Source organism: Mustelus asterias (genome assembly GCF_964213995.1).
Source record: "Mustelus asterias chromosome 26 unlocalized genomic scaffold, sMusAst1.hap1.1 SUPER_26_unloc_18, whole genome shotgun sequence".
NCBI lineage: Eukaryota > Metazoa > Chordata > Chondrichthyes > Carcharhiniformes > Triakidae > Mustelus > Mustelus asterias.
In genome coordinates, this window is record NW_027590085.1 from 725389 (window position 1) to 745933 (window position 20545).

A 20545-nucleotide genomic window follows, 5' to 3' on the forward strand; every position below is an offset into this window, starting at 1 on the left:
GATAAAAGAGGCAGATTTGTAAAAGATTTCTAAGGGACAGATGGGAGTAAATTCTGGAGCTCTGGACCCAGGCAGATGAAGGCACGGCTGACAATGGAGGGATGAAAGAAATGAGGGACGCAGAATTGAAAGAACGCTGAAACTTTGGATGGTTCCAGCGTTGGAGAATGTTAAAGATATCGGAAGGGGTGAGATCATTCAGAAAATTGAAGATGGGAATGAGAAGTTTAAAATCAAGGCATTTCTGGACTGAATCCCAATGTCGGTCAGTGAACACAGGAGGCAGGGTCGACAGGCAGCCTGGAGTGAATAAGATCCAGTTTCATAATATGAGTGAGCATGGGGAAATACATTTCTCTCTGTGCAGCCACACTTTCATTCAGCAATTAAACAGTTAATGTGTTCACCTTTTCAGTTATCAGATCCTGCATTGAAACATCTGACACTGGCCCTTTGTTTGAAAGTCTAAACATGAGGAAATCGATGGAGTTTTTAAACAGTTTCAGGTAGAAACCCAGTGATTCGTTCTGGAGGCATGACTCCGATTGAACTCACTGTGTGACAGCAATTAATTACAAATTGTTTGTAACTAACTTTGTTCATAGTTCAAAGAGTTTTTAAATTGGCTCAATGATGTGTTTTCTCAATAGCAACTTCCAGTTGGAGGACGGAGACAGAATCAGAGTCGTTTCAGCACAGCAGGAACCATTCAACCCATCGAGATGTAATACAAATCTCAAATTACAGAGATCAGACGCAATTACTGAACTGTGATTTGCTGAAAGAAAACCAGGAACAACATTACGTTTGGTAGGAACAAATTTACAAAGAGAAAACTAGCTGACTCCACACGGAAGCAGAGAATCTGCAGGTCAAGGTAAGATTTGTCTGCTCCTTTACTTTATGTATTTCTTTATTTTAAAGCATTTTCTCAGTTGTAGCCATTCCCTTTCCTTGTGGTTTTATACAGTGACTGAGCTGGAGCAGTGATGAAGGTGATCTGTTTAACAGTGAGGCTCCTAGAATCAGGCCACTCCTGTCCTACACCATTATTTTTCATTTTTAAGAGGAATGGAATGAGGTGAATCAGAACATTCCCACATCCCAGTTCAGACCAGGCTGGGCCCTGGACCTTCCTCGATATGGGTTTTTGTAATTACAGGGAATTAATTTTAGAAGCTCTGGCGACCTCAACGCTACGACAATGGATGAATGAACACTGCTCGACAATTATCAGGCAAGAGTGTTCTCTTCCTGTTGGGGAGCACTTCAGCGGCCATGGGCATTCAGCCTCTGATCTTCAGGTAAGCGTTCTCCAAGGCGGCCTTCACGACACACGACAGCGCAGAGTCGCTGAGCAGAGACTGATAGCCAAGTTCCGCACACATGAGGACGGCCTCAACCGGGATATTGGGTTCATGTCACACTATCTGAGGAGGACACTGGGTTGCAAGGGAGTAGAATAGACAGTATTACAGTTGATAAGGAGGATGTGCAGGATATTCTGGAGGGTCTGAAAATAGATAAATCCCCTGGTCCGGATGGGATTTATCCAAGGATTCTCTGGGAGGCAAGAGAAGTGATTGCAGAGCCTCTGGCTCTGATCTTCAGGTCGTCGTTGGCCTCTGGTATAGTACCAGAAGATTGGAGGTTAGCGAATGTTGTCCCATTGTTTAAGAAGGGGAACAGAGACTTCCCCGGGAATTATAGACCGGTGAGTCTCACTTCTGTTGTCGGCAAGATGTTGGAAAAAATTATAAGGGATAGGATTTATAGTTATTTGGAGAGTAATGAATTGATAGGTGATAGTCAGCATGGTTTTGTGGCAGGTAGGTCGTGCCTTACTAACCTTATTGAGTTTTTTGAGAAAGTGACCAAGGAGGTGGATGGGGGCAAGGCAGTGGACGTGGTATATATGGATTTTAGTAAGGCGTTTGATAAGGTTCACCATGGTAGGCTTCTGCAGAAAATGCAGATGCATGGGATTGGGGGTGATCTAGGAAATTGGATCAGGAATTGGCTAGCGGATAGGAAACAGAGGGTGGTGGTTGATAGTAAATATTCATCATGGAGTGCGGTTACAAGTGGTGTACCTCAGGGATCTGTTTTGGGGCCACTGCTGTTTGTAATATTTATTAATGATCTGGATGAGGGTATAGTTGGGTGGATTAGCAAATTTGATGATGACACCAAAGTCGGTGGTGTGGTAGACAGTGAGGAAGGGTGTCGTAGTTTGCAGGAAGACTTAGACAGGTTGCAAAGTTGGGCCGAGAGGTGGCGGATGGAGTTTAATGCGGAGAAGTGTGAGGTAATTCACTTTGGTAGGAATAACAGATGTGTTGAGTATAGGGCTAACGGGAGGACTTTGAATAGTGTGGAGGAGCAGAGGGATCTAGGTGTATGTGTGCATAGATCCCTGAAAGTTGGGAATCAAGTAGATAAGGTTGTTAAGAAGGCATATGGTGTCTTGGCGTTTATTGGTAGGGGGATTGAATTTAGGAGTCGTAGCGTTATGTTGCAACTGTACACAACTCTGGTGCGGCCGCACTTGGAGTACTGTGTGCAGTTCTGGTCCCCACATTACAGGAAGGATGTGGAGGCTTTGGAGAGGGTGCAGAGGAGGTTTACCAGGATGTTGCCTGGTATGGAGGGGAGATCCTATGAGGAGAGGCTGAGGGATTTGGGATTGTTTTCGCTGGAAAGGCGGCGGCTAAGAGGGGATCTTATTGAAACATATAAGATGATTAGAGGTTTAGATAGGGTGGATAGTGATAGCCTTTTTCCTCTGATGGAGAAATCCAGCACGAGGGGGCATGGCTTTAAATTGAGGGGGGGTAGTTATAGAACCGATGTCAGGGGTAGGTTCTTTACCCAGAGGGTGGTGAGGGATTGGAATGCCCTGCCAGCATCAGTAGTAAATGCGCCTAGTTTGGGGGCGTTTAAGAGATCCGTAGATAGGTTCATGGACGAAAAGAAATTGGTTTAGGTTGGAGGGTCACAGTTTTTTTTTTTTAACTGGTCGGTGCAACATCGTGGGCCGAAGGGCCTGTTCTGCGCTGTAATGTTCTATGTTCTATGTTCTATGTTCTATCTGTAACCCCCACGACTCGCCTGGGCTTGCAAAATCTCACTAACTGTCCTGGCAGGAGACAATACACATCTCTTTAACCCTGTGCTTAACCCTGTCTCCACTCACATTGTCTGTACCTTCAAGACTTGATTAACTGTAAAAGCTCGCATTCCAATCATTATTTTGTAAATTGAGTTTGTGTCTTTATATGCCCTGTTTGCAAACAGAACTCCCACTTACCTGACGAAGGAGCAGCACTTCGAAAACTAGTGGCTTTTGCTACCAAATAAACATGTTGGACATTAACCTGGTGTTGTGAGACTTCTTACAGTGTTTACCCCAGTCCAACGCCGGCATCTCCACATCATGCCCTCAACATACAGTTTAGCTGCACAGTCTGCATTTCCCTGCCACAACCAATACTCGGGTAATGAACACACTCTCAAGTGTTTGGTTAAAAGTCAAAATATCAGATGAACACTGTGACTTTTTGTAATGTTACAGATAGAAATTCACGGCATTTACTGAATTGGAAATGATAACCTTTCTAACCAGCCTTAAACTTTGCTTCCAGCTGAATTGGGTGCAGACTTGTCAAACTGGTTCAATTGGTTTCTCTCTCCTATAAATAGAATCTCTAAATATCTCATAACAGCTTTTACCAGAGGGTGAAACTCAGACACAGGTATTATAAACAGGGTCAGCTCAGATGATTGGTATGATTTCTACTGAGATAACCAGGCTGCAGTGAATTAACAAAGGCAGGATATGCACAGTGACAGTAAAGCCGGTGTGATTGAGGTCAAGTGGGAATGTAGTTTCTGAACTGATTGTGAAGTATCTCTTTCTTCCTCACATTTAAATGTGTTGCCTCCCAGGGAGATGTTTCTCCTCCACTCCCTGCAGTGAATCCATCCTTTGCAGTTATAGCTATTATCTAACTGTGAGCTCCCCTCAGAGAATCCATCCTTTGCGGCTGTAGCTGTTATCTAACTATGAGCTCAGACAGTAACTGAGAAACAGTTTATTCAACACTGGGACCCTCACAGCTCAACTTGTTTCTATTCTCCACCACCCTCTCATTTTGAATAAGAGGTGATGCGATTAACCAGGGACAGGGAGCACAGGGTCTCCACAGACAGAGTGACGAGATTGTGGAAGGAGCTTCTTGGGGCACAATGTGAGATAATACACTTTAGATTTAAAAGCGACAGATTTGAATCGAGTAGGAAATGAATGACGGATGGTCATGCTGAGACTGATTCTTGATACAGAAATCAGCAAATGTTAGATTCAGTTTGAATAAGTTTTTACAGGCCAGTATAATGAGGTTAGTTGGAACTCACAGTGTTCAGCTTTGAATTACATCCACAATGGCTCCAGATGGAGCTGAGCTGTATTGTTTGGTTAATACCTGAGATGCAGGGACTGAGCTGCTGATAGACTAGTTCAACTGGTTATATTTCTGAGAATGAATTAGCATTGGGTATAATTTAATATTCTGCCCCCATTTTGTTGTCTTACTCTGTAAGTTCCTGTCAATTCCATTCATTAAAATGATAATAAATCATGTTAAAGGAAAGAAAGCACTGTTCATATTCTGAAAGATAGATGGTTAGTAAACAAATACACGTTCAGTAACACAGCGGGTTACTTGTGGTACCATCAGGATTGAATTGTTAGATCAAACAGTGCGTTAAACTGGGAGGGGATGGTTTGAATCTGTTCTGGTTCAGAACCCACCCCGACATCCTTCAAGGGAATGAGATAAATGATTGAAGGAAGAATATGTCAGAGTGAGAAAACTTTAACCTTGTTCTCACAAAAAGCCAGTGTAGATATCAGAGCCTGCTGATTGAGTTTTAAACCATTTTAATATCCATGAAAATAAATAATATCAAGGTGTAGTAATCTTACCAAGGCCAGTTTTCCATCACCATACACCCATTTATTTACAGCGGCAGTTGAGTGCCATTCGACTGCTATAGAGTGCAAATAAGCCCTGAGTCTACAACTGCTGGCCTGTGTGGAGCCAAATGATTTTAAAGCCCCCTCACCCTTCCCTCACCTCGCCCCCTCCCCCACCAGCTGCTCCTTCCCTAGGGGAGCTGATACTCAGAGGAAAAGAGGTCCAGCAGAGATCTATTGATGATTCCCCAGGGCCATCATAAAATCCCTCTCTCCCCCCCCCCAATTCAATTTATTCCCCTGCACCCCCACCAGCAAGCATCCTTTCTGCTGTTTAGTGATCGGCCTTGGGTCAGCTGGAGGTCGGACCAGATCAGTGGGTGTGAAGTGGATGGGGGACCTTTGCTTCTGGAGAAAGTGTGGCAAAGTCACCGATCTGGCTCCTTTTGAGGCCTCGCTTCACCAGGGGCACTGGACTTCTGCACTTCCATGTCGGAGTCCGTAGCAGGAGACTAAGGAAATCTGGCATATCCGCTATAACTCTCACCAACTTTTACCGATGCACCATAGAAATCATTTTTTCTGGTTGTATCACAGCTTGGTATGGCTCCTACGTTGTCCAAGACTGCAATAAACTACAAACAGTCGTGAATGTAGCCCAATCCCAAAACGCAAACCAGCCTCCCAGCCACTGACACTGTCTACACTTCGTGCTGCGTCAGCAAAGCAGTCAGCATAATAAAGGACACCACGCACCCCAGACATTCCCTCCTCCCCCTTCTTCCGTTGGGAAAAGTATATAAAAGTCTGAGGACATGTACCAACCGATTCAAAAACAGCTTCTTCCCTGCTGCCATCAGACTTTTGAATGGACCGACCTCGCATTAAGTTGATCTTTCTCTACACCCTCGCTATGTCTGTAACAGTACATTCTGTACTCTTTCCTTTCATTCTCTATGAACAATATGCTTTGTCTGTATAGCGAGCAAGAAACAATACTATTCACTGTATCTCAATGCATATGACAATAAATCAAATCACTTGGAGGGGCCAGCGTGTGTTCGATCCCCATTTATGGCTCGTCGCTGGCAGTGGCCATGCATGTGACTGGTACTGACGCCTGTACTGACATAGGTTCTCTATTCTGGTGATGGTTCAGGTGCTTCCTGATAATCTTGACCTGCACTTGGACTTTGTACAACATGAGCCCTGTCTTTTCTGTTATAATATTGGGGGTCCAATGGACGCCGTCCTTGAAGTTCCTCACATGGACTGGATCATCGGTCTTAAATGCTCTTTCTGTTTGCACAGAATCCTGGTTCTTCTTCTGGGTCTTCTTTTGGGACTCCACCTTCCTTGCCAGGTTGATTGGCCATGCTAAATTGAGCCGAATGTCAGGGGATGAGCAGAGTAAATATGTGGGGTTACTGGAATAGGGTCTGGGTGGAATTGTCATCGGGGCAGACTCGATGGGTGAAATAAACCCCTTCTTAAATCTCGGGATTTTATGAAACCCCAGATTGAAAATTAGGATAGTCTGATGAGACATTTTGTAACCTTCATTCATGTGTCCAATGAAAATACAGTAATTTAAACATTTCCAACACTCCTATTGAAATTCCCTGTTCGCTTCACTAGATGGACTGTCCCAGGATTGAGGAAACTGTCATTCTAATTGAAACATTTCCAACAGTCTTATTGAATCTTTCTTTCGGGTCTGGTTTATGGGCTGACCTGGGAGTGAGAAAATTGTCGTTCTCGTTCACCTGGCACTATTTGTCACTTTTTTTTTCACTCCTGCTTTAATCAGATCTCCGGTGAATGCTGGATTGATTGAGAAAATCCACAGCTGGAAGTAAGCAAGGAGTGTGGACTGCGGGACTAAGAGGTGAACCAGCACAGGATTGTGAGAGTGCCAACCAGAGAGAGACCTTGAGATTGAAAGAACTTCCGTATATTTTCTGGAGAGGAAGGTGAGAGAAAGTTGCATTTATTCTGGTCCTGTAGACAGTGCAGAAAGGTTACAAGGTGAGGTCAGAAATGCTGAGTGAGAGGTATGGAGAGTCTGAGCACTGAGTCCAGTTATCTCGGATATAAAGTGTTATTTACTGTCAAGCGGATCAGTTTTTGTCTCAAACTTTAATTTAATAAAACCGCAGTGTTCGGCCTTGTTATATCAGTTGTGCAATATTGGAATCGCAGCTTCAGTATTAATTTAAAATGAACTGTTTGACTCATTGCGTCTTGGAAGTGCAGCAGAGAGGGAAAGATTCGCGAGAGGAGTGCTGCGGGTAAGCGCTGTTATTTTTAACTTACTTTTTCGCGGGTTTTTTCTTTAAAAATATCTAAACCCGGAAGTGGTCGCGCAGGGAGGTCTGGGAGAGAGAGATTTTTTTTCCCCCAATAAATTGGAACAGAGAGGAATCCCGATACTCTACACTTGTAGAGTATCCCACCCTCCCTCCTCCTCTAACCTAAAAAAAAGACCCAGTGAGAGCAGGGCTTTGGAGAAAACAGGAGGAGGAAAGGTAAGTTTAAAATTTTCATTCACTTTTTTTTTCCCTGTGTGTTTAAAGGGGCAATTATGAGTGTGAGGCCAGTATGTTGTTCCCAATGTAGGATGTGGGAGGTCCTGGAGGCTCCTAGCCTCCCGGACGACCATATCTGTGCTGGGTGTGTTGAGCTGCGGTTCCTAAGGGACCATGTTAGGGAACTGGAATTGCAGCTCGAGGACCTTCGCCGGGTTAGGGATAGTGAGGAGGTCATTGACAGGAGCTATCGGCAGGTGGTCACACCGGGACCACGGGAGGAGGGTAACTGGGTAACAGTGAGGAAGGAGAAAGCTCGGTTGATGGTGAGCACCCCGGTGGATGTGCCCCTTAATAATAAGTACTCCTGTCTGAGTACTACTGGGGTGGACAGCCCACCTGGGGGAAGCAGCGGTGGCAGTGTCTCTGGAGCTGAGCCTGGCCCAGTAGTGCAAAAGGGTAAGGAAAGGAGGGTAGTGCTAATTGGGGACTCGACGGTGAGGGGGTCAGATAGGCGTTTTTGCGGACACAGACGGGACTCTCGGATGGTGGTTTGCCTCCCTGGTGCAGGGGTCCGGGATGTCTCTGGTCGAGTCCCAGAAATCCTGAAGGGGGAGGGAGAGGAGCCGAAGGTCGTGATGCATGTAGGTACTGCTGACATAGGTAGGAAGAGGGAAGGGGTCATGAAAAGAGAATATAGGGAGTTAGGTAGACAGCTGAGAAAGAGGAATGCAAAGGTAGTAATCTCGGGATTGCTGCCTGTGCCGCGGGAGAGTGAGAACAGGAATCGGTGGAGAATGAATGCGTGGCTGAGGGACTGGAGCAAGGGACAAGGATTTGGGTACTTGGATCATTGGGACCTCTTTAGGGGCAGGTGTGACCTGTTTAAAAAAGACGGGTGGCACTTGAATCCCAGGGGGACCAATATCCTGGCGGGAAGGTTGGCTAAGGCTACTGGAGAGACTTTAAACTAGAAAGGTTGGGGGGAGGGAATCGAAATGAGGGGACTGAGAGCGAGGAGGTTAGCTCGCAAATAGATAAGGAATGTAAACAGGGTAAGAGGGAGGTTAGACGAGTGATGGAGAAGGGAAGTGCTCAGGCTGAAGGTCTGAGATGTGTCTATTTTAATGCCAGGAGTGTAGTGAATAAAGTGGATGAGCTTAGAGCGTGGATTGCTGCTTCGAATTGTGATGTGGTGGCCATTACGGAGACTTGGATGTCTCAGGGACAGGACTGGGTGCTTCAGGTGCCGGGTTTTAGATGTTTCAGGAAGGACAGGGAGGGAGGCAAGAGAGGTGGGGGAGTGGCACTGTTGATCAGGGATAGTGTCACGGCTGTAGAGAAGGTGGACGCCGTGGAGGGATTGACTACGGAGTCTCTGTGGGTGGAGGTTAGGAACAGGAAGGGGTCGGTAACGTTACTGGGTGTTTTCTATAGGCCGCCCAATAGTAACAGAGATGTTGAGGAGCAGATGGGGAAACAGATCCTGGAGAGATGTAGGAATAACAGAGTTGTCGTGATGGGAGATTTTAATTTCCCAAACATAGATTGGAATATCCCTAGGGCTAGGGGTTTGGATGGAGAGGAGTTTGTTAGGTGTGTCCAGGAGAGTTTCCTGACACAGTATGTGGATAAGCCTACTAGAGGAGAGGCTGTACTTGATCTGGTGCTGGCTAATGAACCTGGACAGGTGGAGGATCTCTCGGTGGGTGAGCATCTTGGGGATAGCGATCATAATTCTATCTCCTTCACGATAGCATTGGAAAGAGATAGGATCAGGCAGGCTAGGAAAGTGTTTCTCTGGAGTAAAGGGAAATACAGTGTCATCAGGGAGGAAATTAGACGGGTAAATTGGAAGGAGGCATTCTTGGGGAAAAGTACCGAAGGAAAGTGGAGGATTTTCAAGGAATGTTTGTCTGGAGCTCTGCATGACAACGTTCCGATGAGACAGGGGGGTGTTGGTAGGGTACGGGAACTGTGGTGCACGAAGGTTGTGATGAACCTGGTGAATAAGAAAAGAGAGGCGTACAGAAGGTCCAGAGAGCTAGGAGGTGTTAAGGATTTAGAGGAGTATACGGGATGGAGGAAGGAGCTTAAGAAGGAAATTAGGAGAGCGAGAAGGGGTCATGAGAAGGCCTTGGCGGGTAAGATTAAGGAGAATCCCAAGGCTTTCTACAAATATGTCAAGAGTAAAAGGATGAGATGTGAAGGCATAGGACCCTTAAAAGGTGAAGGGGGAAAAGTTTGTGCGGAACCGGTAGAAATGGCGGAGCTGCTTAATGAATACTTTACCTCGGTATTCACGGTGGAAAGGGATCTGGGTGGTTGTACTGCTGGTTTGCGGTGGACAGAAAGGATCGAGCATGTGGACATAAAGAAAGAGGATGTGTTGGAACTATTGAATGGCATCAAGGTTGGTAAGTCGCCGGGACCGGATGGGATGTACCCCAGGTTACTGTGGGAGGCGAGGGAGGAGATTGCGGAGCCTTTGGCGATGATCTTTGCATCGTCGATGGAGACGGGAGAGGTTCCGGAGGATTGGAGGATTGCAGATGTGGTCCCTATATTCAAGAAAGGGAACAGGGACAGCCCGGGAAATTACCGACCGGTGAGTCTAACCTCAGTGGTTGGTAAGTTGATGGAGAGGACCCTGAGAGACAGGATTTATGATCATCTCGAGGAGTTTAGTATGATCAAAAGTAGTCAGCACGGCTTTGTCGTGCCTTACGAGCCTGGTTGAGTTCTTTGAAAATGTGACCAAACACATTGACGAAGGAAGAGCGGTGGATGTGGTCTATATGGACTTCAGCAAGGCGTTCGATAAGGTCCCCCATGCAAGACTTCTTGAGAAAGTGAGAGGGCATGGGATCCAAGGGGCTGTTGCCTTGTGGATCCAGAACTGGCTTGCCTGCAGAAGGCAGAGAGTGGCTGTGGAGGGGTCTTTCTCTGCATGGAGGTCAGTGACCAGTGGAGTGCCCCAGGGATCTGTTCTGGGACCCTTGCTGTTTGTCATTTTCATAAATGACCTGGATGAGGAAGTGGAGGGATGGGTTGGTAAGTTTGCTGACGACACCAAGGTAGGTGGTGTTGTGGATAGTTTGGAGGGATGTCAGAAGTTGCAGCGAGACATAGATAGAATGCAAGACTGGGCGGAGAAGTGGCAGATGGACTTCAACCCGGATAAGTGTGTGGTGATCCATTTTGGCAGATCCAATGGGATGAAGCAGCAGTATAATATGAAGGGTACCATTCTTAGCAGTGTAGAGGATCAGAAGGACCTTGGGGTCCGGGTCCATAGGACTCTTAAATCGGCCTCGCAGGTGGAGGATGCGGTCAAGAAGGCGTACGGCGTACTGGCCTTCATTAATCGAGGGATTGAGTTTAGGAGTCAGGAGATAATGCTGCAGCTTTATAGGACCCTGGTTAGACCCCACTTGGAGTACTGCGCGCAGTTCTGGTCACCTCATTACAGGAAAGATGTTGAAGCCATTGAAAGGGTGCAGAGGAGATTTACAAGGATGTTGCCTGGATTGGGGGGCATGCCTTATGAGGATAGGTTGAGGGAGCTTGGTCTCTTCTCCCTGGAGAGACGAAGGATGAGAGGTGACCTGATAGAGGTTTACAAGATGTTGAGAGCTCTGGATAGGGTAGACTCTCAGAGGCTATTTCCAAGGGCTGAAATGGTTGCTACGAGAGGACACAGGTTTAAGATGCTGGGGGGGTAGGTACAGAGGAGATGTCAGGGGTAAGTTTTTCACTCAGAGGGTGGTGGGTGAGTGGAATCGGCTGACGTCGGTGGTGGTGGAGGCAAACTCGTTGGGGTCTTTTAAGAGACTTCTGGATGAGTACATGGGATTTAATGGGATTGAGGGCTATAGATAGGCCTAGAGGTGGGGATGTGATCGGCGCAACTTGTGGGCCGAAGGGCCTGTTTGTGCTGTGGCTTTCTATGTTCTATGTTCGATGTTTGGGGTTAATCTTCCTCTTAACTGAACTGAGGGTGTGTGATGGTGGTTTTGTTATTTTCGTTTTCAGTTATATTTGCTGATGGATTTCCTCTGTTGCCAGGGTAACAATCTGACTGATCTCAGAGGTACGGACACCAACCAGTGGAGAGAAATCGGATGGGTGGGGGCCAGGCGAGGGGATCACCATGTGAGAGGCGGGATTCTGGAGATAGACAAAAACATTCAGATATGCAAGGCAGAAGGAGAGGGAGACCAGGACAAACAGAGAAAGACAAGAATGAAGGAGAAAAGGAAAAGCAGAGAGGTGGAGAGAGAGACACTCTTGCAGACAGGCAAGGAAGTTCGAAACTGAGATGGCAAGTGACAAAGCAGCAAGGCTAAACATGGAAGCAGATGGTGGCGCAATTATGTTCATTAAAGAGGGCTTTAGTCGTGTAGTCAGAGGTGACCTTTAGTTCTTGAAGATCGAAGTGTAAAATCAGTTGGGTGACCCTAAGAAACAGCCAGGGGCAAAATCCATTGGTTTGAAGTGTTTGTAGGTCACCCAGCAGCAGATGGAATGTGAATCTCAGGCACGTCAGGAAGTTTGAAGTGTGTTTAAGAAGGGTAATGCAGTAATCAATCTACATCGAGACTCAGTGAAACCTAATTAGTAATGTTGTGGGGAATGAATTCTTTGAAAGTATACTGAGCTATGTTCTAGAATATTATATTGAAGAACCAACTAGGGAATCGAAAAACAGACTGAATGTGTTAATGAATAATCTTGTAAATGAGTCTTTCAGAAAGTGTTATCATGACAATGAACAAAGAAAAGTACAGAACAGGACAGGGCCCTTCGGCTCTCCAAGCCTGTGCCGATCATGATGCCCTAACGAAACAAAAAAAACCCTTCAGCCCTTACTCGATCTGCCTGCTTCCACCACCTCCCTCAGGCAGTGCATTCCAGGCACCCACCACTCTGTGCGTGAAAAGGTTTGCCTGCACATCTCACTTAAACTTTCCCCCTCTCTCCTTGGACCTGTGCCCTCTTGTAATTGACACTTCCACCTTTGCAAAAGGCCTCTGTCTATCCATCCTGTCTATGCCCCTCATAATTTTGTAGACCTCTATCTGGTCTCTGCTCAGCCTCCATCTTTCCAGTGTAAACAATCCTCGTTCATTCAATCTCTACTCATAATGAACACACTCGTGCTGGTGAACCTTCTTTGCACTCTCTCAAAACTCCAGGTCCTGCTGGGAGTGTGGTGACCAGAACTGCACACAATACTCCAAATGCGGCCTCACCAAGGTTTTATATAGCTGCAACATGATTTCCCAGCTCTTGTACTCAGTGCCCTGGCTGATGAAGGCAAGCATAGCATATGCTTTCTTAATCACCGTGTGTCGCCACATTTAAGGAACTGTGGACCTGCACGCCTAGATCCCTAGATATGCTAATGTACCCAAGGGTTCTGCCATTCACAGTATAATTCATGATAGAATTTTACATTTAAGTTTGAAAGTGATCAAGATGCATTAGAAAGTAGGGCATTAAATTAAAACAAAAGAAACTCTGAAGGTGTGAGGATCAAATTGAATTTGGTGGACTGGAAAACTATGTTTAAAGATATGACAGCTGTCAGACAATGGCTAAAATTTATAGAATTAATACATAGTTTACAATAGCAATACAATCTGAAACCCAGAAAGGAATGTGTTCCAATCATGACTCATGGAAACAAAGCAAGGATTGTGTCGGATCAAAGGAAGCAGCATATAAAGTTGATGTGGATTTATGGGTGTAGGAGTAGGTTGAGAATCCAAACAGGAATGTCTGTCATCCACTCCAAAAGCAGAGTCCACTGGCAGTCCTTGCCACAGCAGCATTTTCTTCCTGTGGTCGGCACATTGGTAAAGGAAGACTACATGTGTCTGTGTCTGCGTTTGCATTGTCATTCCCTGCCAGCCTTGATCACGATGTTATACTGGTTTGGTGACAGTGTGAGAGCCCAGTGCTGTATTCTCACTGAGGCCTTGGGGGGAATGCGCTTGGATTCACTAAAAGAATCATCAATGCCTTATGGTCTGTGCATATGGTGACTGAGAGACCACAAAGATACTGATGAAAATGTTTCACCGCGAAATCGATGGCTACACCTCCCTTGTCTGACTGAGAATATCCTTTCTCAGCTTCTGTCAGCGTATGAGATGCAAAGCCAATGGCTTGCTCTGACTGTTCTCCATCAGATGAGGGAGTTCTGCCCCAACACCGTAGGATGAGGCATTGCATGATGGAATGAGTTCCTCTCTTGTTCAAAGTGACCGAGCAGATTAGCTAATTGCAGCAGAGCCTTCACATCCTTGAAAGCTTTCTTTTATGCTGACCCCCCACTTTCATTTGGTTTCTTTGTGAAGCAGTATATACAGTGGTCCCAACACTGCTGTAAGGCCTGGCAAAAACTTCCCGTAATAGTTACCAAACCCAAAAATGACCTGAGCTCGGACACATGATTGGGATCTGGAGCTTTTTTCCTCCACAAGTGATGAACGCTGCACGATGATTTTGCGACCTGGATATTCCACAAATTGTGCCTGGAATAACACTGAGTACAAGAGCTGGGAAATCATGTTGCAGCTATATAAAACCTTGGTTAGGCCGCAATCCTGCCTCTGAAGACTCTAACACTTGATTCAGGGTGCTGAGGTGTTCCTCCTCAGTTTTCCCTGTAATTAGATGTCATAAAAATGAACTGCGACAGGAGGAAAACCTTGTCACAGATTATCCATTGTTCCCAGCACGGTTTGAAAACAGAAACTCCAGGCCTCCAGGTAATCACGTGTACGCACAGTATCATCATTTTTAATAACAGGGATATTTGCTGCTCCCCAACTGAATGGACTCATCGAGTGGCTGCAAACTCCTCCTCCACTTTACCTTTCATGGTGTAGGGCCCTGTCCTGTACTTGAAAAAGCGAGGAGGATAGCCTGTGGATCAACAAACAACTTCACTTTCGAGTCACGCAATGTGCCCAGTTCATCTGGAAAATCTCAGGATATTTCTGAATGACGTCCTCTGTCACCTTTGTGTGCTTTATTTTATCCCAGTTCGACAGAATTTTACTGAGCCAGCCATGCCCTATCGGACATGTGTTCTTCTTTTCTGTTGAGTGCAATGTCCATTTCGAACACCTGAAGTAATGGTATGGACTCTCCGGTGTACATCTGAAGTTGGATCCCTGTCTGAGTAAGGGCTGGCGCCTTGTTAGAGTCCCAAGTTGTCTTGTTGGTCCTTTCACTGATTACAGATGCAGAGGCTCCCGTGTCCATCACCATCTTGGTTTGTTTTCCACCGACCTCTGCTATTGCATAGATAGGTTTCACATGCCCCTCACTCACATTAAACATGTTGTAAGAGTGCTCCTACAGCAAAGAAAAGTACAGCACAAGAACACGCCCTTCGGCCCTCCAAGCCTGTGCCGATTATGATGCACTAAATGAACTGAAAAACCCTTCTGCCCTTACTCGGTCTGTGTCCCTCTATTCCCTCCCTATTCATGAACCCATCCAGATGCCTCTTAAATGTTGCTAATGTTCCTGCATCAACCACCGCCTCTGGCAGCATGTTCCAGGTGCCACCCAATCTGCGTGAAAAACTTCCCCTGCACATCTCCCTTAAACTTACCCTCTCTCACCTTGAACCCTTTTATTGACACTTGCACCCTGGGAAAACGCTGCTGAATATGCACCATGTCTATGCATCTCATAAGTTTCTAAACCTCTATCAGGTCTCCACTCAGCCTCTGGCTGTCCATTGAAAACAATCCTCGTTTATTCAAATTCTCAACATAGCCAACACCCTTGAGACTAGGCAACATTCTGGTGAACCTTATTTGTGCTCTGCAAAGCTTCCACATCTTTCTGGTAGTGTGGCGACCAGACTGCATGCAATACTCCACATGCGGCCGAACCAAGGTTTTTTTTTAGCTGCAACATGATTTGCCAACGCTTGTACTCAATGCCCTGGCCATATGTCTTCTTAATAACTGTGAACACCTGTGTTGCCACTTTTAGGGAACTGTGGACCTGCACGCCTAGATGCCTCTGTGTCTTAATGTTCCAAAGGGTTCTGCCATTTACTGTACAATTCACACATAAACTTGATCCTCCAAAATGCACTACCTCGCATTCGTCCAGATTAAATTTCATTTGCCATTTCTGTGCCCAAATCTCCAATCTATCCATATCCTGTTGTAAACTCAGCACCATTACCCTCTCCACCAATCTTCGTGTCACCCGCAAACTTACTAATCAGAACACCCATGTTTTCCTCCAAACAAAATAGGTCCCAGCACTGATCTCTGCAGAACACTACGAGCTACAGGTCACCATTCTGAAAAAATACCCTTTCCCTGCTGCTCTCTGGTGCGACTTTTCCCGTTCCACCCACCATGGGAATCGGAAAGCCGAGGGGTGGACCATGGAAAGGTCCGTTGACCTTGGGTTGGATTTTACGTTTTGGGGACGAGCGCAGCCGTAACATCCTGCCCTCTGTCTTCTGTCACCAAGCCAGTTCTGTTTCCATCTAGCCAGCCCACCCGATTCCTTGTGATTTCAGTTGTTGTACCAGTCTGCCATGTTGGATCTTGTCAAATGCCTTACTACAGTCCATATAAACTACATCCACAGCCCTTCCCTCATCAATTATCTTTGTCACTTCTTCAAAAACGTCAATCAAGTTGGTGAGACATGACTTCCCCCTACAAAACCATGCTGCCTGACATAAGCGAGTCAATTTCTTCCAAATGTGCACAAATCCTCACCAAAAGCTTCTCCACCACAGACGTTAGGCTCACCAACCCTTGATTTCCTGGATTATGCCTGCTTTCTTTCTGAAACAAGGGATCAACAATGGCTATTCTCCAGTCCTCTGGAACCTTGCCTGTGGTTAAAGAAGATGTGAAGTTATCTTTTTACTCCCCTATTTCATTCCTCCCACAGTAAACTGGGGTTGATCCCATCTGGCCCCGGGGACTTGTCTACCTTAATGTAATTTAGGATACCTACTACTTCCTTATTCGATATTTTGACATTCCCTAGAGTGTTCACGCACCTATCCTTGGCCTCAACATCCTTCACGCCCATCTCCTTGATGAATACGGATACAAAGTACTCATTAAGGATCTCACCGCCTTCCTGTGACTCCACGCATAACTTCCCTCTATTGCCCATGAGTGGGCCTACTCCATCTTGGGCTACCCTCTTACTCCGAATACATGCATAAAAGTCTTGGGATTCTCCTTCTCCCTGTTTGCTAAGAACGTTTTATAGCCCCTTTTAGCCCTCCTAATTTGGCGTTTAAGTTCCTTCCTATTTTCTCTACATTCCTCAGAGACTTGGTCAGGTTTTTATTTGCCTCGACCTGTTGTATCTTTTCTTTTTGACTGAGCTTACAATTTACCTTGTCATCCACGGTTCCCGAATTCTGGCATTTCCATCCTTCATTTTTCCAGGTCAGGCATGTCCTGCATATCAATCAGTTGGCCTTTAAAAGCTTCCCACATGCCAGACGTGGAATTGACCTCAGAGCCGCTCCCAATCCACATTCCCCTGTTCCTGTCGAATTTGGATGTATTTGGCCCTCGTCCCATTGAACCGAGGGCCACTCTTGTCCTTATCCATTACTACCCGAAGTCTTATGGAATTATATGGAATCCTTTGCTCCTGTATCTGCTCTGAGCTTTCCAGGTGATGTGTAGCTGACTGATGCTATTTCAAATTTGAATTCCCTTGCTCCACCTTCGACTTGCTCTTAGCATCTTTGCAGCTCTTCGTTAAACGCCCCTTTTTTGTTGCAGTGGTGACGAACAGCATCAAAACATTTGCAATGATCCACATAGTGTGTCCCTCAACACCTGACACATTCTATTGCTTTCACCTTTCTTCTTGCTGCCTCTTTTGTTACTTGATGCAGTGCCCCCTCCTGCGCACCACCATTGGTCTTCTGGATATCTTTTGCATTGCAGCCATTTCCATGCACTGAGAAATTTCTGGGGTCCTCTTGAAAGTCACTGTGGCTTCACCCAATAACTGATGCTGGCGCTGTGTGGGCGAGGCCGGGTCATTGGGGCGGATGAGGAATAAATCCGGATCTGTTCAGATGACCAGATGTGTATTACAGAGCCTCGCTAGAATGATATTGTAAATTTAGTGTCAAATTGAAGGGAACCATCAGGGAGAATGAATTTGTGCTTTGGGATATTGTTTTACAAAATCAGACACAGTGGAAATATGAGTTGTTGTATGAGATTAAGAGTGAAATGGGTAACTGTATTTTACATTGTTGGTTTTAAACCTTGGTTGTGAATTATTGCTGTTGAGTAATTACCAAATCTATTTTGAAGAAATTAAATCTCTGAATCACTTTTCCATTTCCATATTGGAGAAAGCAGAGGACATCAGCTGAGTTTGATTAGGGATACAGGCATAGGGACACAGACACTGGCACATCCACACGAGTGGAGAATATGGAGCCACATGCAATTGTATAGTAGCTTTAACGTGGCAAAACATCCCAAAACACTCGACAAGAGAAAAATTCAGTGGGAAAACAAATACATAAAACATTCGAAGGGGTTGCTGGGCAGATGACTAATTTTAGTCAGATTGTTCATCTTTTTAAGGTGAATCTGAGAAGAGGGAAAAGTAAAGCAGCCGAGAGGCTTCGGGAGGGAATTCCAGAGCTCAGGAATTGGCCTGAATTGTGGGCAAATTATCCTCGAGATACACAACTTGTCAGATTGGGCAAGGTAGAGATGTCGCTGGCTTCTAGGGCTGCTGTAGGCTGCATGAATAGAAAGAGAGGGGCCATGGAGAGATTGAAAAGCAAGTTTGAGCATTTTAAAATTGAGCTGTTGTCAGGCTGTGAGACAGTGAGAGTTGGTGAACTCGGGTGAATGAACTGAGACGTGGTGTGAGTTAGTCAGGATTCAGGAAGCAGAGTTTCAGAGCAGTGAGAATGTAGAGCTGGATATCAGCAGTTTTCATGTTGAACCTGCTGCCAGGTTACCGAGGGGCAGCATGTTGATGAGAAATAGAAGAGGGCCAATGATAGAGAGAATGATGTGGGAGTGGCAAGAGAAAGCATTGTCACTGATTCTCTGGATGGAAAGTAACATAAGAATTGAACCAGGGGCCTTTGATGCATTTCCACTCAGCTGCACGACAAGAGGGAGGAGTTGGAGAAGGATAACATGGTCAAGGATGCAAAAGGCTGCAGTTGGGTGAATGAAGATACTGCATTGACTTTTGTCAGAGTCGGGTAGGATAGCAGTTGTCATTTCAAGAGCAATGGCAGGTTCAAACTTGGCTGCAAGGTACTCCTGCAAAAATGGCCATGGATTTGGGAGGTAACAACATTTTCAATGACTTTGGAGAGCAAAGTGGAAACTGGAAATTGGGTATAGGATTGAAAGGGAAAACGATTTTTCAACGGACGTGATGATGGCAACTGGTACTTTGTGAAACAACTGTTACTAATATCACGGTAACATATATGAGACTGTAATATTCTGAAATATATCTTGCATATTAGTAAAGATCTCAACGCCCTGCTTCTGATTTCAATACTTACATCTGATCCTGACATTGATTTTATCCTCATTACAGAGTCTCCGAATCAGGCAAGGCCTGTCAATATCATGGCTGAAGGTTCAAACAGAGGAGAATATCCAACAGCTTCATCAAAAATTAGAATGGACACAGGTAGGATCACAAAAATACAAACATAATTTCTATCCTGTCTGCAGCTCAAACAGGGACTGAGTGGAAAGTGGGAGAGAGTGACCATCTAGAGCAGGTTGATCCAAGGTTCGGCCCGAGGGGACCGCGTGTGACCCGCAAAGCTCCTCTACGCGGCAGCGGAGACAGTTTCTAAATTGTTGTAAAACAGCTGAGTTTCAATTTAGGATTCTGCTTGGAGCTGATCCTCCAATCAGAGGTAATTTCTCTCTCCCATTGCTGCTGATTTGTCGACTATTATACTGTGATTGGGAGAAACAAACCATGATTGGTGGCACAGTGAACAGCGTGCTGAAGGCTCGTGTGAGAAAGAAGCAAAGGTATCTCTGGGTGGGGCAAACTGCAGTGGGGCTGGATCTCCCCAACATTCGCTGCGAATGGAGCGATTAGTGAGTGGGAGTGAGGCACTGAGTGGCGGGGGGCGGGGGGGGAGAGGTGGGAGTGAGGCACTGAGTGGAGGGGTGTGCCAGAGTGAGGGACTGAGGGGGGTGTGTGGGGGTGCACGGGGGGGGGGGGGCAGTAAGGGCTTGGGTGGGTGCATGGGTGCGGGGCACTTGCGGCTCGGTGGGTGGGACTGCAGGGAGGGGGCCTGACAGTTGGGACTGCAGTGGGAGGGCTGTGTGAGTGGGACGTGGGGGAGGGATCGGAGTCTTGGTGGGTGGGAGTGCAGTGGCGGGTGCTGGGTCTGTGGGACTGTGGGTGGGGGGTCAGAGTCTGGGTGGGTGAAACTGCAAGGGGTGGCTGCGTGGGTGGTTGGGATTGCAGGGTGGGACTGGGGCATGGGGCTGGGTGGGTGGTGCTGTGGGAGCGGGCAGGGTGGGTGGGGCTGGGTGGGTGGTGCTGTGGGTGAGAGGGACTGGGGGGTGCTTACCACTAAGCATCCAATGAATGCGTATAGTCTTCTTTGTATTATATGGGTAAGAACTGCTTCAGTATTGGAATAGTCATGAAATCAAATGAACATTGTGCAATCATCAGTCAGCATCCCCACTTCTGGCCTTCTGATGAAAGGGAGTCTTTCATGAAGCAAATGATGATGTTTGGGCCTCACACATCACTGAAGAACTCTTGGAGCTGAGATGGCTGACGTCCAACCACCACAACAATTTTTGTTCGGTGTGACTCCAGCCGGTGGAAAGATTTCCCTGATTCTCATTGATTTCAGTTCTACCCGGATTCCCTAATGTCACAATTGGTCAAATATTCCCGTGATGTCAAAGACAGTTAGATCAGCTCACATCTCGCATAACTTACAGAAGAGAGTTCCTGTGTGGGAAATCTTCTCCTAATT

At 46.2% G+C, this 20545-nt stretch overlaps 1 protein-coding gene across 1 annotated transcript in view; it reads left to right on the top strand.

Annotated features, from left to right (window-relative positions):
• The first annotated feature begins 6791 nt into the window (after nt 1-6791).
• The window catches only part of LOC144482114 (NACHT, LRR and PYD domains-containing protein 3-like), a 123382-nt gene continuing 109628 nt past the window's right edge, over nt 6792-20545 (top strand). Inside the window, exons 1-2 of the mRNA XM_078201348.1 lie at nt 6792-6951; nt 19123-19218. Of these exons, the coding sequence (XP_078057474.1) occupies nt 19155-19218 (64 nt within the window). The 5' untranslated portion in view covers nt 6792-6951; nt 19123-19154. The remainder of the gene's footprint in view (nt 6952-19122; nt 19219-20545) is intronic.